At 36.7% G+C, this 18,933-nt stretch overlaps 1 protein-coding gene across 4 annotated transcripts in view; it reads left to right on the top strand.

The window, feature by feature from the left end:
- Nucleotides 1-18,933, top strand: part of CADPS2 (calcium dependent secretion activator 2) — a 287,348-nt gene that overhangs the window by 258,279 nt on the left and 10,136 nt on the right. For all 4 annotated transcript variants that reach the window (XM_051795418.1, XM_051795416.1, XM_051795417.1 and 1 more), the window contains one exon: nucleotides 6,202-6,309. In XM_051795418.1, the coding sequence (XP_051651378.1) occupies nucleotides 6,202-6,309 (108 nt within the window). The remainder of the gene's footprint in view (nucleotides 1-6,201; nucleotides 6,310-18,933) is intronic.

Below are 18,933 nucleotides of genomic sequence, written 5' to 3'. Positions count from 1 at the left end.
ATTTTTCTTTTTTAAAAAATATTCTGTTCACAAAGACAATTAATTAATGAGAACAGGGAAAGAATGCAGTAGAATTAGAGGGAAGAAGTGTATGTTGTTATCTCAAATGATATTATTTCTTAATCATATAGATCATTTCATTGTGTTCAATTTCTCATAATGTAAATAAGTTTTGCACTCAAATAATTATGTCTCTAGCTGGTCATTTTTACACACATTTGCCTCATTTACAATACAACCAGAGCAATTACTCATACAAACTGAGCATCCAGTTACATGCTTTTTGTTTGGAGAGGTATGTTTAAATCCTTTTGTAGGAGCCAGTAATCTATGCCAGTCACTTAGAGGGCACAGAAGGAACCTAATCCTCCCTCACTTCATGTGGGCCACCTGTCATACCAAGTGGCAGAGAGGCCATTTGAAGGACCCAGGGCTGACAGCAGTGCATAGCTCGCACAATGCCAGCCCTCTCGCTCCGCTCTTGCCTTTATGTGGGGATCAAAGGTATGAAAAGGGGCCTCACACATGTGCCAGCATTTGACTTACGGGGTCCTGTAGAGGCCAAAGAAGGAACTCTGCCTCCTACCAGGCAGATACACATGGGGACCTTCCAGCTACCCCCGTTTCCAAATATCACACTTGTACTCCATGGCCTCATTTAGCTGGTTTTAAGAAGGAAATGGCATTTTGTGGGAAATGAGCATTTGCCCATGTGTGGCCATACTGTGCCAGGCATTTTTGAGCAGATTTTCTTGAAGAATTCTGTTTAAAAATGAAGAGCACGTAACAGTCATTAACCTCATGCTCAGGTCTTCTTCTGCCCTCCTCCTCCTTCTCCTGTGTATACCAAGACCTGGGAACTGGCCCTTCTGTTTTCAGATCTGTAAAAACAGGATATTGTAGAATTGGAGGGAAAGCCCTGCAGCATCTCTTTTGAGTCAGCAGTATTTTTGAGATACCTCCTAAATGGTGATCAGAAGGATGACTGCTAATCAGTAGGAAAGCTAAAATAGCATAGTAAAATATCACTTTTTTTGGGGGAAAAGCATATTTAAATACCCGATTTTGTCGTAGGAACTGTAGCATTTTGAAGACCTTTGGCACTACAGAATCAAAATCCTGGTGCAGACACTTGCATGCCTATGTTGCCCTGTGAATGCAGTGAAACTATATGTATATGAAGAGGTGTTTGCTTTTTTTGTAAATGCTTGCAGAATCACAGTATAAATTCTACATGACAGTTTTCAAAATACACACATGTCCTCTTTGCCAAAGTTGCTTTTTCTTCTACAAGAAAATGTTTTAGAGAGAGAGAAAATGCATTGTATTCTTTCATTTAAGCAAAATTTTTTTTTTCATAACCATGTGAGATTAAAATATTACTTCTAAAATAGACTGATTATACAAATGATGCACCTTCTTGCCTGGCTTAAGTATTTTGTTTTGTAAGAAATGAAGGGTGATGATCTTGCCATGGGTACAACTAGTTTTATTCCAAAAATATTTTAATGATATTTTAATTCTGTTATTCCAAAGCCCAACTGATGAGCCTTGCAGTATTTAGAAAAGAAATTTCAGGCAGTGAAATTTTCCAACATGCTCTTCATTTAGTGGTGGACACTGAATAGGGAGCTCCTGTGTTCCTCACAATAGCCCCCTCCAGCTCATCACTTCTTTTCATTTCATTGTTACATCCACTCTGTAGTTAAAATGACTCCCTCCAGGATGCAGGGGAGGGAAAAGAGGTGGAGAGCAAACACAAAATGGGATGAAGTTTGTTATCGTATAGTTAGTCTCTAACATCTGCTCTCATCCTGGAAACATTAATGCTTTGGCAGATAGCAACTTGGTAAAACTAGTTGGGGTTTTTTTTGGTAATACAAGTTTGTTTAACACCCTCTGATGCTAAGAAATGTTCTGTGACAAATGCCAAAGTGAGAATAAACATAACTGAAGTATTACAAATGTACATGATCTTTTTTGAGGTTTATACCAAACGGTTGCATTGCAAAATGCTGTGCAGAAACTGAGGTGTACCTTTCCTGTAGGAAAATGCCTAATATTAGTGGCAGCATTAAGCCTGTAGCAAACCTTTCAGCAGCAAATATTTGAATGCCTGGAAACCAAGGCAATGCAGCATTACTTTTCACTAGGTGCTTCAGGCTAGTTTTGAAGTGGGAGCCGTGTGTGTGTCAATGATAAAACAGTTTCTACAACATCTTGGAAACTGAAATAATGTATTTTAATATTTGCCTCCTTGTTAAATAGACATTATATAGTGTTTTCCTATTAAAAGGGAGAAAGTTAAGCTGTTTCTTCTTTATCTGAATTTGTTGCTATGAAAAAGTGCCTGTCAATCAGGACCTACCTACCAGTGAATAGTAAAAGAGACAACCTGCACCTGTGGGATTAGGTGCAGCAGCAGGAAGTAAGAGCACTTGCAGTATATAATTAACAAGGATTTTTAAATTTTTTTCCTAAACAGCATGTTCATCTTGCCAGGTTAACTAGTGATTAACCCTAAAAAAGAATGTGCTGAAGCCTACACCCTTGTTTAAACTCATTCACTCACCAGTGTATTCAGTTACTTGTGTAACCAGCGACAGAGTAACCCTATTTACAACTCTTAATTTCCTGGTATTTTATTTGATCTCTTTGTGTTTCCAGTTTCTCTATTCATCTCTTTGTCTGGTTCTCTTTCATTTTCAGATAGGCAAAACATCTTGTCTGCTATTCTGAACAAAACAAACTTACAATAACTTTCTAACTATCATAAAAAAACACCTTTTTTCTTGGGGAAATTTTCAGACAAAATATCTTTTTTTATACTTATCTGGATAAATATACCGGGTTAAATTCTTCTGTCAAAGATGTGCAAATAATTCTCATTAACTTCAGCAGATATTCTGCCAAAGATTCAGATAAGAATTTTTTTTATATTGAATATAGATGTGGAGACTAGAATACTTCAGTGTTTCCAATATTAGTAATGAAATGCCCCCTGTGACAGTTATCTAAAATATATCTCAGTTTCCATTTGTTTGTCTTTTAAGGTACATGAAATTTCTTAATTGTTGTTTGTTTGTTTAACTCTACATTAACTTGGGGTTTTTTCTGATGTTTAATAATCCAATACAGAGCAGTAGAGGATCATGTAATCAGACTTTACCAACTAATACAAAATTCCTATTTAAAAAAGTTAAAACATTATGTACACAGCAATAAAGCTGTTTTGATGCATATAATAGCTTTCTTTTCTTCTTCCACACGTTTGGAGAAAACAAATAAATTGAATGCATGTGATATGCATGCAATAATGAAGTATTTGATATACTGTTGGTTCATTCAATGTTTAATGTGTGCTTTGCCCACTATGAGCAAAGATGGTTAACCTGCAATGATTTTGGTGAGGTTTTAAAACAGAGTCATACTTTGGAGTATTGATAATCTACCTTACCCAGACTTATTTCTACTGTAGACAGACAGTGTTTAAAAGGAAAATTAATTTTTTTCCACAGCAATTTCAAAGATAATTATCCTGCACACTTTAAAGAAGGATGAAGTGTTTTAAAGAACTGTAATTCTAATTGGTAAATGTCACCAGCTGTTGCAGTTACTCTTACTTGTGTGTATTCTTTTAATGATTACACTCCTGTGCCACAAGCCACATGAAAATATATTCACTAGGTGTGAAATTCCCATATGTCATAGCTTCAAGACTAGGTAAACATCTCAAAGATAAGGGGAGAGTTAATGCTGATGGGAAATGTTGTTATTTAGCTTTGGTTATCTGCAAGAACATTTTTTATAGAACTTAGTAAAGAAAAAAATGCATGAATTGGAGAACCACTAGGTTTTAGCACCCAGGTGAAGATTCATTAATACATTTGAATATATATCTCCAAGAACTACCATCAGCCCTTCATTTGTTAGATTATCTCCTTTGCCGACCTCTGGAGATTTCAAACTATTTTTCTATTACTCCTCTGAGTTAAAACTAGTCCAATCCCTGTAAATTGCCTATCAGGTTTTAGAAAATACGTAAGGTTTCAACTGACTGTATTCTTTTGTACTATCGCAAATGAGTATACTGAGGTAAAGTAGGGAGTCTTCTGTTTTAATTCTGCTTTACTTTGTGATTTGTCTTAATACAAAAACATTTCTGTCACGTTTTAATGAAGGTAAATTTTTATGAAGGAACTCTATTGATTTGTGTCAACCAGGTTTTCTAACAGAAAACCGTTTTATCTATTGAAATCTTACATTTTTATTTCTATGCTTAGGATTGAGATGTGTGATGCAGATACAAATATAAATGGTCCTGCTTTCCTTTTAAGAGTTTCATGTAAGCATATATGTATTGGATAAGTTTTTGCAACGAGCTTTCACTGCCCCTGGAATGACCAATCCAGGGTCCAATGTGCAGGAAACATTGGTCCAATGACCAATGTGCAGGAAACATTTCAGCTTTTCACTGTGAGTTTGAGAGATGCTACAAGTGTTAAACCTGGTCATCATTCCACATTTAACTGTTACTCTTAAAAAATGAAACTGCCATATATGTACATGTATAAATGAAAACGAAAATCTTCTCATTTTGGAACATATTTCAATATATGTCTGTAGTAGATTTAGGAAAAATAGAGCCAAAGCTCATGATCCAGGAGGTTTCACTCGCTGCAGTTTTGAGGAGACAATGCTGTGCAATAGGATGACAACAGTTTTGGGGCAAGTTTTAGTATGGGCATGTTGCACCTTTCCTTCCCTCTTGTGCTCAGACCTGTTCATATAAATTGTAAAATATTGCACACAAGATAATAAGGAATGGGAAAAATGAGAAGTTATCACTTGCAGAGTAGAAAGGAAGATCTAATATAAAATTATATATAAATATTTTAACTGTATAAGCATGTTATGCATAAATGTCTTCAAAATATGCTCTGTTTTTATGGGGTTGTTCATATGCTGTTTTCAGACAATAACAGTTTCTGAGAAATAGAAATTACTTATGCCTTGGAATTCAGGGACTGGGTATAACTGCTTTTATCCTCCTTCCCTAGAACTGTTAATTATTCTGTACAGAGTAAGCTTCACAAAATCCAGATCCTTTATAAATAGCTTTGTGCTAAGGCTAACTATGAAGTATTATAAAACTTAGCTTTCTTTTGCATGCCCAGAACTTTATAAGCTATTATTTGGGAGCAAGTGATACTTTTACAAACTTACTCACATAGAAGGCATTTGCAGAAGACCTTCCAAAGTGCCTATGTGCAATGTTGGTTTCTGTTAGAAAAAGGTGAACTCCTTACCATCACTGCATATGCTGCCAGTAAAGGGGATGTTGCAGGCTGTTAGGAGTGTTAGTGTGGAACAACTTTTTGTGGCTTCAGAGATCCAGAAGTCACAGCTGGGCAGGAGAGAGCAGGAGAGAGCAGTTTCAGCCATTGTTGTGGCTGTCCAGAGGTCGTATCACATGCACACAACATATCCTGGCCTGTCTCATGTTTGGGATTGTGGTATGAAAATTATGCCTAGTCTGCTGTTCTTACAGAACATACAGTGGTATGAGAAGGGAAACATTTCAGTCCTTGCTCCTTCCTTAGCCATCCTCTGAGCTGATTGTGCCATGCAACAGTTTCCAAAAATAGTCAACCTTTTCATGCCATTGCTGTCAGAAGTGCTTGAACTTAGTTTAAATTACAGTTAGTTGAAGCTAACCTCAGAAACAACCTTCAGCTGTACTTTGGAAGCAAATTGCAAGAAATCTGAGACAATGAAAAAGGAACTGACTCCTTTCTCTTTTAACCATTTTCTGAATGTGATAGCAGGATTTGGACCTCCATACTCAGGTGGAGTAGCTATGAAAGCCTCACTAACAAAAAAGGGCAAAATGTCCAAGTTTGCCATTGATGTTACCAGAGAGCCAAGACTTCATTCCATTGCATATGACAATGTAGATTTATGACTCAAAGCATCCATAAGTTAAAGCACGGAGAACTTTATTAATTGTGAGTCCTCCTGAACTTGTTAACTAACCCAGAATTCACAGCAGATTTTGTAAATATAGTCTGTACATGTGTGAACATTATAAAATATCTCAGTTTTCATTATGTTTAAGTATAACTTCTTGTAAGTCTCAGTTGTTGAGGGGTCTATCTTCCCCTTCCCAATACTTTCTCCCTTCACTTTATGTCTCCACAGAAACCAGGGATGGATCTAGCAGACACCTACATTATGTTTGTTCGACAAAACCAAGATATACTTCGAGAAAAGGTCAATGAGGAAATGTACATAGAGAAGTTATTCGATGTGAGTAACTACCCTTTCAGAGTTTGCTGGTATCACTGCTATATCATAAGGGATAAACTGCACTTTGATAATATCCAACAAGTTTAGATATTCTCCCCTGTTGATAATTTTTTATCTTGCTTTTTATTTACAAGCTTCAGCTGTCATGGGTGGCCTTTCTTTAAATATTTTCTGCATGAAACTTTTAAATGCTAGGAGGCAGAAGTAAAATTGTTAGAAGATTATTATTTGAAATAGTCATTTTTCCACTGTGAGTAGTCCAATTATATTCCACCTTTTGATTTTGAATTTGTTAATTAAGAGAATCGGATTGGTGTGGGTTGTGAATTCTGTTGCAGACCTAATTTCGCTAAATTAAGAATATCACTTTCTGCTTGTATACAGAAAGAGGCCAGTTATACCAGGTACATCTATGGGTTTGACTGGTACTTTTGTGATATGACTTTTAGCATTTTGTTTTATGGATTTTTAGTTTAAGACTTCTAATTTCTTAAAGTTGACCAAACATTTATTGAATTGTCAAACTCGTTTTCAAAATTCTAATTTGACTTCTGCAAGTTCAGAGTAATCCTCATTCTCAAGGAGCACATAGTAATTTCCTCGGGTTGATAGTAACTTCTGCAGCCTCCCTCCACTCATTCCTTTGCCTTAATCCCTCATCTTTTTGTTAGAAATGATCACATTTCAGTTCAGTCAAGTTCCGACCACTAATTTATGTCTACTATATCCCTTTCTGAGTTGTCTGAAGAAGTAGCTATAGGCAGTGGAAACTGTATCTTCTGTATAAATTTAAAGCACTTCACATGTAAAATATTTGTAAAATAAAATTTATTTTACTACAAAGTTGGATAAATTTATGCAACAATTATCTCAGCCACTTACAATCAGGTAGGAATTTGAACAGGGAAAGAAGTCATCTCTGGCACTGTAAAATGGAATTTATTACAAAACTAATTCTGGAACATAATACAGACTTTGAAATGTATTTATTTGTGTCATCTCCTAAGTATTTTAGAAAGCTTTGCTGGCAGTTTCATTTAATTATGCAAGTTACAGCAAATGTTTTCATAACAGCAATTCACAGCCTTTACTGTGACACTACAGTTGTGGCAGTCACAGAAGGTCCCATAACATAGACTCTCAGCCATGGTATGTCATGTCAGTGTTTGTTGTTTGTTAGACTGGGTGGTCAAAATAAGACTTATCTCTCAGATTTTATATTTCCAGACACTCCCATGCAGCTTTACAAAAAAAAAGTATCATCTGTTTTAATAAGCTAAGTGCTAATATGTGTGAAAAGAATGATTTTATAAAAGCTTTGATGCCCTGCAGGGGTAGAAAAATTATCATCCATCCAGCTGGCACCTTCACAAAGTACTAAAACCGTATTAGCAACTTCTGCTTCAGTTTGCTTTTGCACTGAATCTGCAAGCATATGTTTCATTTTCAAGTTTCTATTTTTTTGTTTTTCTTTGGGGTTATTTCTGCTTATGTTGTCATTTTCTGAATGTTAATAAAATTATCTGACTAAGGCCAAGTCTAACTCTCACTGGAGAGACCACATTGACTTTTTTGAGGTAGTGGGATGGGACCAGGTCTCAGGCTATGTCCACAGCAGTGCACTGGCCAGGGACCAGGCACAGGCCTGAGAGCTAGCAAGGGATCATCCACACCAATAAGTCATCAGCACAGTTCCTGGCATGATTTTGGGTTAGCACTAACCCAAAGACAGTGCTTCAGTACAGCTGGATTAGCATGGGTTAAGGACCTCTTCCAAATTTCATTTCAGCAATTAAGCTTTTCAGCACAAGAAAACATCTGTATGGTTCCAAGTTCTGATGTAGCACTTGCCTTTGAGATTGCAAACCCATTTCTGACCCCTTTTACTCAGAAGTATGCATTGTGTGCTGTCATGGCCAATGCTTGTATCTGTAAGAAAACAAAAAGGATGTATGATATGTATTTTGTGTATCAAAAATCTATTTTTATCTTTATTTTTCTTAACATAGGGTGGTATTACATTTCTGTATAACATCACACTGGGAGATATAACTGATTGGACAGATGCAGATAAAAGCATTAACAAATATGGAAGCTCATAGCAGGCAGAAATTTAAAATAGTCATCTCACTCTGTAACTCACCTTTCCTGGGACTAATTCAGATTTAGGACATTATAACTGAGCAAGATATTGTCAGTGATTTTTAATACGGTTTTTTTTAAATTAGTGATATAACAAAACCTACTACTTATAAATTCAAATCCATCTAGTTATATTTCAATAGAAATAATAAGATATATTCACATTTTTATGTAAATATACCTCAAGCCATTTGACTGGCTACAGTTACTTTCCCCTTAAAACACCTTGTATTAATATCAGCTAAGTAATCATCAGCCAAGTGTAAGAGCACAAGTGCATGTTCCTGTGCTTCATCCAGGGAAACACCTCATCCAGAAAAACAAAAACCTGACTGTTTTATGCTCTAGAGGTGTTAGTTATAAATACAGATGAGATCAGGCCTTGGATACTATTTTAAACTCAAAAAAATGTATAATTGTAAACTATTTATGCACAGATTTCATTGGTTTGATTAGGGCTGCTATATGCTAACAGCTATTACCGTGACCAAGCAAACATCATACAAAGTTATGTACATAACAAAGATCATTTAAATATAAGAATTGTATTGATACAAGTACAAATTTCTGCCAGCAGGTCACAATATGTTAAGGTTTGGAGTTGTAAAGTTGTTTAGCTACCTGAGAAGCCTCAAACTAGGGAGAAGACAAAAAATACATGGTGTTTTATGGTGGTGCTTGATAAGCCTAGAAAAACACTGCCATGCTATACAAAATACAAAAATCAGGAGAATGGAATTTAAGTTTGTGATATGAATCCTTACGTATGAGAGAGGTTCAGATCTCCAGTGGACTTTGAAAGAAGACTGGGCTGATAGTTTTTTATGCACCATCTTTAAACCATTTAAATCCTGTGCTTCAGTACACCTGCTGATCATGCAGTGGAAGCAAGGTGGTGGGTTTTTTTTCCTTTCTTTCCTCTGACAAACTCAACTTCTGTGTGCATTTTATTATTACCTCCTCTAGAAGAGCTATAGACAGCAGGCAGAGCAATATGTCTGGCTGCTCCTGGTAGCACTGGTCTCTCCCAGATGAACATCTTCTTGTTCTCATAACTAGTCAACAGGTTTGAAGTCAGTTTGTCAGAGACACTTAGGAATTTTTGTCTTCATTTGCAATCTGGAGCATGGTCTTCTTCCTAAAATGAGCTGGGAATTTTTCCTGTCAAATTCCTCCTGTTACAGAGGCTCAGGTCATTTATTTCCTACTCTCATGCAGTAACAGTTTCTAGTTGAGGGGGGTGGAGGGGAGGTGTTTCTTTGTTTTTAGGATTACATTTCTTAAAGAGCACTAATGTTTTGTAATGTGTTGCACATGAGGATGCTCTGCAGTAGCTCTGGGTTAATGCTTTAGAAACAAAATTGTACTTAATCTTTTTTTTTTAACAGTTTGAAAAATACTTATTTTCAGAACAGGCTGTAAAAGTAGAAGCTGGTGAATGGCAAAATTAAGTATTTAGAATAGAATTACACAAACCTAGAATAAATAGAAAATATTACTAATTATTATTAAGGCCTCTTTTATTTATAATCTCTTTGATGGATGATGTAAGAGCATCTGTACAGCCTATCAAAGAACAGTGCTTTTGTGTATCTGATCACAGAATTAACAGATTCAAAAATATCCGACTATGAAATTCCTGTGGGGTCTGGTTGTACCCTCTCAAAATCAATTGGAGTTGTACCATTAACCTTAATAAATGTGGTGCTGTGTCCATAAACATGCTGGGTTATCCTCACTGACTAAACTTAGATTCATGTTTCTACTCGATTTTTTAAAATTAGACCAATAAATCTTGAACTCCTGAGTAAATTTACATTAGACTTCTAAATTAAAAACTATTTCCTTTAAAATTAAATTGGATTTTGTTAACAAACCACTTGGAAAAGCATTTTTTTCATTTTGCATAAAACTCTGTTTAAAACATTGATGCAATACTTACTTTCTGTAATGATGTGCAGTTCCTAAGTGCCACTTGGTTAGATTCTCACTTCCTTGTACCTGTGAATTGCACGAGAAGTATGAATATTCTTGTTGGAACACAGGAAAAAATAATTTCAGACATTTTTGCTTTAAATTCCTTCTTGGTGTATTTGCCATTAGGAGCGTTATCTTATAGTTTATATTTGTGTTGTGCCTGTTGTGGAAAACTTATAGTGTTAACAGATGTATGATTCCAGTTTTATTAAGACTATAAATGCAATGAAACCTTTATGCAATAACTGATTGCTGCTCTGAGAAATAAAGAATGGTTTAAAAGAACAGCTTTTAATGCATCAGTGTTTAGTCATTGATATAACTGAAAGGTTTTCCAATTTTTTAGGCTTTAATTTCTGGGAAACCTTCTCCCAGGTGTACCATAAACACATAAAATATTCAGAGGGTACATCCTGGAAAGGTCAGCATTAGCAAGCAGGTCCCTTAGTTATCTTGTACAAGATGCTACCTGTGAGCAGGTATTGTTCCTGATCACCTATCTCTTCTGGGTGCTAAACTAGTGTGGTGTGACAGCGTATTCCTGTTGACTTCACAGGGACTGCTCATGCAGGAGAATGTCCTGGGGGCTTTGGCCTCATGCATGGTAACAATTCAACAAGCACTGTAAGAGACATAAATGGCAGGGAACTCATAGGACTTTCTTTGGAGCGCAGAAGGACTGAATGTCTTTATGAGCTATATAAATAATTAAGCACTCCAGATTTTACATAGCTGTTTTTGGCTTTTGTATTTCAAAAGTTCAGATGTAATGCAATATTCTTTTTCTGTTGTAAAACTGCTTGTATTTTGTCTGGAATGTTAATTAAGTGCTAGTGGTTTTCCCATATCAAAACCATTATTTTACTTTTCCATTAGTAGCAGGGATGGGCGATTTAAGTTCAATTATGTACTTGATCTTATTTGAGGTCTTCATTATTCTCCAAAGATTATTATGTCATGTACTTTGCTCTGTGGATAACTGGAGATATGAAGTACTCATCTGATTAATTTCTGTTTGTTGTCATATCTGCAAGTACATATTTAGTAAATGCTTTATTCAATTGCATAATTTCTATAGGTTTTCTGACCTTTTACAAAACAAAATATGTTTAAAAATGTGCAAATGCTTCTCCCTGGCAAGTGAGTTAATCTTCAGCTGCTGTTACACAGCTAAGAGGAACACTTAATTTAAATGGGAGTTTTCTGTAGTAACAACTCCTTGTGCCATTCATGCCTACCTCAAAAGCACCATTGCTGTAGTATTTAGTATTCAGCAATGTTTTTCTAGAAAACCTTAATTGTGATTTTTTTTTCCTTATTCTCAAATTACTTCCTGTCATGGTAATTTTAATAAGTAATCTTCACTTTTGTTGTTATGTAATTATTTGCAAGTGTGTGATTTGACAAAAGGTCTATTTGGTTAAAGGCCACATTTGAATCAAAAGCTGTGTTTGTATTAACCTCTGAGAAACATGAGAGGACCGTGACTAATTACTTAAAAAAAGACTCAACAAAAATGGATTGTAGCTTGTTGATCTTCTTATTTCTTTGATAACTCAGAATAATCTTCAAGAAATATGTGGGCTTCTTTCTCAGATTCTTGAAATTTGATCACAGTGCAAAATTGTCCTTTGGCACAAACCCAGAAATACACATCTTTGCATGATGCACCTGGACATATGTGGCAGGTCTGGTAGAATCAGCTAATTAACAACACAGGCTTAAACAGGCACCTCATCTGGCAGTGTAGTTAGTTGCCTGATGGTGCTCAGCAGGATTTGGTAGTGCTTTTTATTTTTCTGTCCTAATGGTCTGCTGCCCACCTAATTTTGCCTTATTGTCAGCCACTACTTACCGCAGCTTGAGGCCCTCCCAGGAGGCTAAATTATTATCAAAGGATTAGGGAGATGTAGCCTTGCAGCTCTGACATTTCTGATTACTTGTCTATGCCAGAACAGTAATTAGCTGTGACTAATTAAGAAAAATGTTCCTGCCATAGAAAACCATTTAAAAGAACTGAGAAGTAGAAAAGCAATTGAAAAGCTGAGCAGTGCTCAGATTTGCCGATGCTCTTTAGATTTTCACCAAAGTCTTAACTCACCTTTAATTATGTCTCATATTTTATAGGGAAAATAGAAAGTTCCTGATATGAGAACCACTCTGCAGTTTTCTCATGATCTAATAGCATTCTTGTAATTATGAAACAGTTTGTTGTGCCTTTTGGTAAAAGAATTTTAAAGAAAACTGTAGGCAGTGTCACCAGATGTAGACTGAAAAAGTGAATTATATTAACATGCTCAAATATAGGAAACTCTTCTGCAAGATTGAAGCAACATCTTGCAAATTTACTATTCAAAGTATTTTCAAAGTTCACGAAATTTTTCCTGATGTTTTCAAGTAGGATCACCTCATTTTTTGAGATAGCAATGTCTGCAAAGGAACAACAGTTCATTTGAAATGAGAAAAATGTAACCTCCATCTGATTTCATATAGTACAGAAGTTTTCTTTGATTTTTTTTTTCTGGATTATGCTAAGAAAAACAGTGCCTGCTCTTGGAGCATGCTGATTATGCTGCTGCGAATCCAGCAAAGCTCAGTACTGCTGAAATCATTAGGACCACAATACACTTAAAGCAAAGCATCTGCTTCAGAGATTGCTGCTTCAGGATCAGAATATTCATCACTTTGTAAGCTGTTTTAGACTGTAGCTGATAGTGTTTTCTCTAGAGAAAACCATAACACAATGAATGGATTTTATATGGTTTTAATATGATACATGTCTTCACGTGTCTTCATTTTTATGCCATTTTTAATTTCTGAATTTCCATCTTGTTGGGTACCACACAACCCAAAAAGATATAAAATTGGTTTTCTCAAGACATTAAATGTCCCAGAGCCCAGTCTGCATTTAGTATTCATGGAATGGATGTCTGACACCTTTTTCACACCAATTCAGTCACATTATTTAAATTTTCCCAGCAGGGGAGTAAGAAACTATGAAATAGATATTCTGATATCTTGCTAAAAGAGCTCTTTGGGTATAAAAGGGAAATAGAAAATTATTTTTTAGGGCACTAAAACTCATATCCCAATATTCAGGATTCCTTATACTGTCCTACCCCCTGATTTCCCTGACTTGTGTGAGAAGCTCACTTTTTTGGAAAGAACAAAAAACAATGTAAAAATTGCTCTTAAAAAGCAATTTTAAATGTGTACCATGAGTCAAAAGAGGAAAAAATGTGGAAAAAATCCCAAACTTAAGATTTTGAAGCCCATCTTACTTTTTTTTCCTGAGTGACAGAATTTTATCAATTGAGTGGAACTATGAGGGGGTTTTGCTTGTTTGTTTGTGGAGGGGCTATAACATTGAGAGCTTCCAGTACAGTTTCCTCATTGATGTTTCTGGTATATACTGTTCACTCATTTATTAACTTAGTTAAATGCACCTATCCATCACTCACGGTATCCATTCACTAAAAACAATAACAATTCTATCAATTAAAGGAGAACTCCTTCAGCATCCAGGCACAATCTCGTCCTTTAGCCTTTTTATCCTGCTAGGCACAAAGTAGCAGCATCTCATTCCAGGCACTGCACTTTTTTTTCTTATCTAGATGGCTTGAAATGTGTCTAGCAACTTAATAGAATCAATTGAGCGTGGACAACTATAAAAATATAAAATAGCACTGAAACTTTAGATGAGTCTGTCAGTAAGTGTTAACTGTGGCTGCAGCTTTCACATTCTACACAGTCAAGAGAAATCAATAAGGATTGTACCATTTATATTGTCTTACCTAATGTTTGTTCACCATGAAGTGCCAGGCACAAGCACCATCTAGGGAATATTGATTTCTTGATGTACTGTAATTCACACATGTATAAACAGCAGGAGAACCTTGTGGCTTCTCAAAGCTTACTTGTGGGTTTGATATTTATACTTGTATTTCATTTGGGTCAAGCTTAGTTGGAAAAGGAAAATAAAACTCTGCATTAAGTGTTCACAAATAGACACACAACCACACTGTTGATCATATTACAAGAAAAATAGTGCCAGAAAGCATGAGAGTAACCTAGTTTTGCTGTAATGAGTCAGGCATAACAGAAAGAGATTGCTGTGTTGCAAATCAAAATAGTACCAGGTGAGGATGCTGCAGAGAGCTCTGACACAGATTTGTCAGTGGAAAGAGCTTCTTCACCTGTTTGCTCATAGGGGAGCTGAAGCTTTAGTGCTGATTTAAATGTGCAGAAGTGTTGGACTATGTAGACATGATTTCTTTTACATAATTTTCAGGTGTTTCATTTTCTCACTTTGCATTGACTGTCCTTTGTATTATACTGTACTAAATGTTTATACAATGTACAAGAAAAAAAAGTACAAGTAATGCATAGAAAAAACAGCTCAAAAAAAGCCCCCAACACAGCTGTAAAATCTGCATAGCTAGAAGAGTGTACACAGGTGACAAGGATGGAAAGGAGCAAACCAGGCACCTGCCCAGTCCAAGGACACTTTGTCCAAAGAGATGAGGGGAGGAGAGAAGGAAGAGAGAGGCAGGAGCCTGGACCTGTGCTCCACATTAGTGCTGCTCAGTGTAGTGCCCAATCGATGCAATGTAAGAGAGGAGTAGCTCCACCAGGGTGCATCTCCCTGTCAGCTTCACAGCTGCATCCAGCCCTGTCATATGCCACTGCAATAACATACAGAGTAAATGGATGATAAGTCAAGATTGCCAAGGTGAAAAGAAATTAGTTGTCTGTAAATATTCACCCACAGGAACTCAGGATGATTTAAATACTATAATAAAAATAAGTACTTGACCTCATTCCACAGGGAGCAGGGAGTCTAAGTAGAAGACTCTAGGACAAGAACTGCTAAGGTGAGTGTAAAAGCTACAGCACAGACGTTAATCCAACTTCAGTCTACCTCACTTTTGGTACATGGTACCAAGATGAAGAATATTCCCACTTTCAGGGAGGGACACAGCTAACAAGAGTTCTCCTCCTGTGGTCTCTCTGATGATGCCTCAGTCCAGGGACTCCCCAGTAAGTTCTGGATGAGTGGGCAAAAGTCAGTGCTCAATTACGTACCTTACAGGCAGAGTGAACCCAGACCTTTAACCTTACTAATGAGGGCCATGAAGGTGATCTGAGGGTTGGAGCACTGGTCCTGTGAAGACAGGCTCAGAGAGCTGGGGTTGTTCAGCCTGGAGAAGAAAAGGCTCTGGGGAGACCTTAGAGTAGCCTTCTAGTACATTAAGGGCTATAAAAAGGGCTTACAAAAAGGAGGGAGGGGAACTTTTTATATGGCAGGTAGTGACAGGACAAGGGGCAATGGTTTTAAACTGAAAGAGGTCAGGTTTAGATTAGATGTAAGGAAGAAAGTCTTTACTCAGAGGGTGGTGAAGCAGTGGAACAGGTTGCCCAGAGAGGCTGTAGATGCATCGTCTCTGAAAGTGTTGGAGGTCAGGTTGGATAGGGCCCTGAGCAACCTGGTCTAGTGAGTGGCATCCCTACCCATGGCAGGAGGGTTGGAACTACATGATCTTCAAGGCCCCTTCCAACTCAAACCATTCTATGATTCTGTGATTCTATAATGTTAGGCATGCACTTAAGAAGACTGCTTAGTATTTGTATAGCAAAGTGCATTTGTAGGGTTTTTAAAACTAGAGCCTGATAGAAAGAGACAAGTGTTATAAGGAATAACAACCTGGCCATTTCGCATTATGTTAATTTGTTTATTTTAAGGATCCAAGCTGGCTTTCATTTCAGGGTCACTCAAGTGATGTTTCTCATTCTGTGCCTTTGAGGATGTTTGCAGATATACCCGAATTGCAACACAATGCACAGTGTAGCAAGACTGACAGTGTTTGCTCCAGAGAGTTTTAGCACCAGAATAACCTATTGAAGTACTGTTCACAGACACAGTGCATATCCAGAGTAGAGCAGATAAACTGTTTGTGCTGTTAGTCTCTCACAGTCATGGTTATCATATTAGTACCTAGTATTTAAATTGAGAACAGTAACATTACATATATCCAAATATGGAAGGAAGTTAGATGTGTCTGATTTTTCAAACTTCCAGTTTCTCACCTCGACTGCCATATGTGAAGAAGCCAGAAAAAAAATGAGGGTCACAAACATCAGAAAGTAGTATAAATATTGTAAATAAATATTGTAAATTGCTGTTCTTCAACCAATATGCAATACAGGGAGAGATGAGTACTGTATATTTTGTGTTAAAAGTGTATATTTATTTGTAGAGTAGCAGCAGTTCCATAGCAACTAGCCAGCTTCTAATTATAAACATAAAATATGAAAAAATTACTTTCCTCCTAAAAGATAAGTTTTTCATGTTAGATGTTCTTTGTTAGTTCAGAACTATATCCTTTTTGCCTAGGAGTTTCAAAGATGCTTAATATGCTTTTAAATGAGCCTTGGTTTTTCTTTTATTGTCATTACTAATTTCTGAAAAATAGTTTTGTTTCCTTACATCACCAAAATATCCCATCCAACAACTGTTCACTGGTTTGTCATCATGAGTCTTGCTGAACAAGGTCTCTCTGTCAAGATTTGGTTTCCTTTTTCTGTTGAGCTCATTTCCCTTTTACTCTGATTACTTTGAGAGCATCAGTGGGATTCCCACATTCAAATATGCAAGGAAGGGACTGACTAAAGTATGTGTTCTCAAGAGAAATCAAAATGCTTTCTGAGCTTCCTGGGAGGCTGGAGTAATGGTACCAAAAAAAAAAAAAGCAGAAGAAAATTAAAAGAAGAGTCTCACTGGAAGAAAGAAAAACTTTCTACCTTGGTCAAGCAGGGTGCAAGAGGCAAGTTCCTAAATCTGCTACAATCAGATTTTAAAAAAAAAGTGAGAGGAGGGGGGGAACCCAAACAGAGCTTGTAATTTCGTATTACTAAACTAAAGAAATCTTGGTCCTGAGCCCTGTTTCAGAAGAAATATGAATGCTGAAGCAGACAGTTGTGTCTTATTCCTTTCTCACTTCTCCCTTCCTTGTGCATATACCTGTAGTTTAGGCTGTCAACATTTTGCACATTCCTGAGACAAAGTTGAAAACTTGACTTAGTGTTTCAGGCCCTGATGAGGAAGCAAAACACAGAAACTGGATGAAAGCCTGAGACATTTCCAGGAAGATGCCTAGATAAATGGTGCTGAGTATTAGAAGTGTAAGACACTGGTGGGGTGAAAGAGGTATGTGTCATGGGCTCTGCAAAGCAGGAACACATGAAGGAACACAGGGCTCAGGAGCATTACAGCAGAAATGCTCCTGAAACAGCAATGGGAGGATTTCTGGACAGGTCCTTGAATGGAAATGTGAAAGGGGACTGTAGGCTTCATTTGTTTGTACTGCCTGCTAACCCCATGGTTCCAACTGTGGATTTTTCACCCATGCTTAGTTTAATCTTAATTTCTTTCAATTATTTTAAACGGCAATTCCTAGGGGGAAAAAAAAGTGCAGAAGGAATAAATATAATGGCATCATGGTGATGCCCAAACCCAGTAGTATTCTTGAACCCCCCACAGTCACTTTTTCTTCATTCATAGCAGTGCTTTGAATGAAAAGGTGGAGACATTTTTCATGTTTCAGGGAAATAATACAAACTTCTTTGATGCCTTATACAGAAAAATTGCTGTCACAAAAAAACCAAAACAACAAAATCAAAACAAACAAACAAAAACACCAAAAAAAAAAAAAATCACACACACACACCAAAAAACCAACCCCCCAGAAAAACAGCCAGCAGCATTTTAATAGCTGTAAAATGTAATGGCATTTTAATAGCCAGGTTACAAGTGTACTTGAAAATTTTGTTCTATCTGAAGATGATATAATTTCTATTTCTACAGCTGGAGGCCAGCTAACTGACCATTTCTTCCAGCTGAATCTAAATGGCACTACCATAGAAGCACATTTCAATAACACAGAAATCTCTGTTGATTCAGAAAAAAAATGACACTACACACATGCACCAAAAACAAACAAACAAACAAATAACAACAACAACAACAAAACCATCTTTGCATCTGAATTCTAAGGTAAATTAAGAAACCACATCCTTGTGGTGCTGGATAATGTGTCACAGAAAGGCACTAGCTATCACCATGAAGCCATGTGGAGCTGACAGTGGGATGGGAAAGCTCTTGTGAGAAAGCTTTCTCTTCTCTCAGGTTTCCCAGCTTCTGTTCCTTAATTTTCCTGGTCACTGACACAGTTTTTCTTAAAGGAAATCTGACTGGAAGTGCCTCACAGACTAGTGCACATCTATGACCAGTGCAATCTAGAAAAGTCAAGTCACTGGAGAGATTAGTTTCTCTCAGAAAAGTGGTGGGAGGGCAGTACATCACTAGTCATCAAGTTCTGGTCTCCTTCCTTTAGAAGAAATTAATATTTTAACCAGTTCATAAATTGTCCATGTCAGGAATCCGAACTGTTAATCTGGGAAGAGAGAGCAAACAAAATTTCTACATGTTGATACACTGAATTTTTT

This window comes from Manacus candei, unplaced genomic scaffold (assembly GCF_025592945.1).
Source record: "Manacus candei isolate 608988 ecotype Guabito, Panama unplaced genomic scaffold, ASM2559294v1 h1tg000043l, whole genome shotgun sequence".
Classification (NCBI taxonomy): Eukaryota; Metazoa; Chordata; class Aves; order Passeriformes; family Pipridae; genus Manacus; species Manacus candei.
The sequence above is the reverse complement of the archived record's forward strand: the minus strand, read 5'-3'. Positions and strand labels throughout refer to the sequence as shown.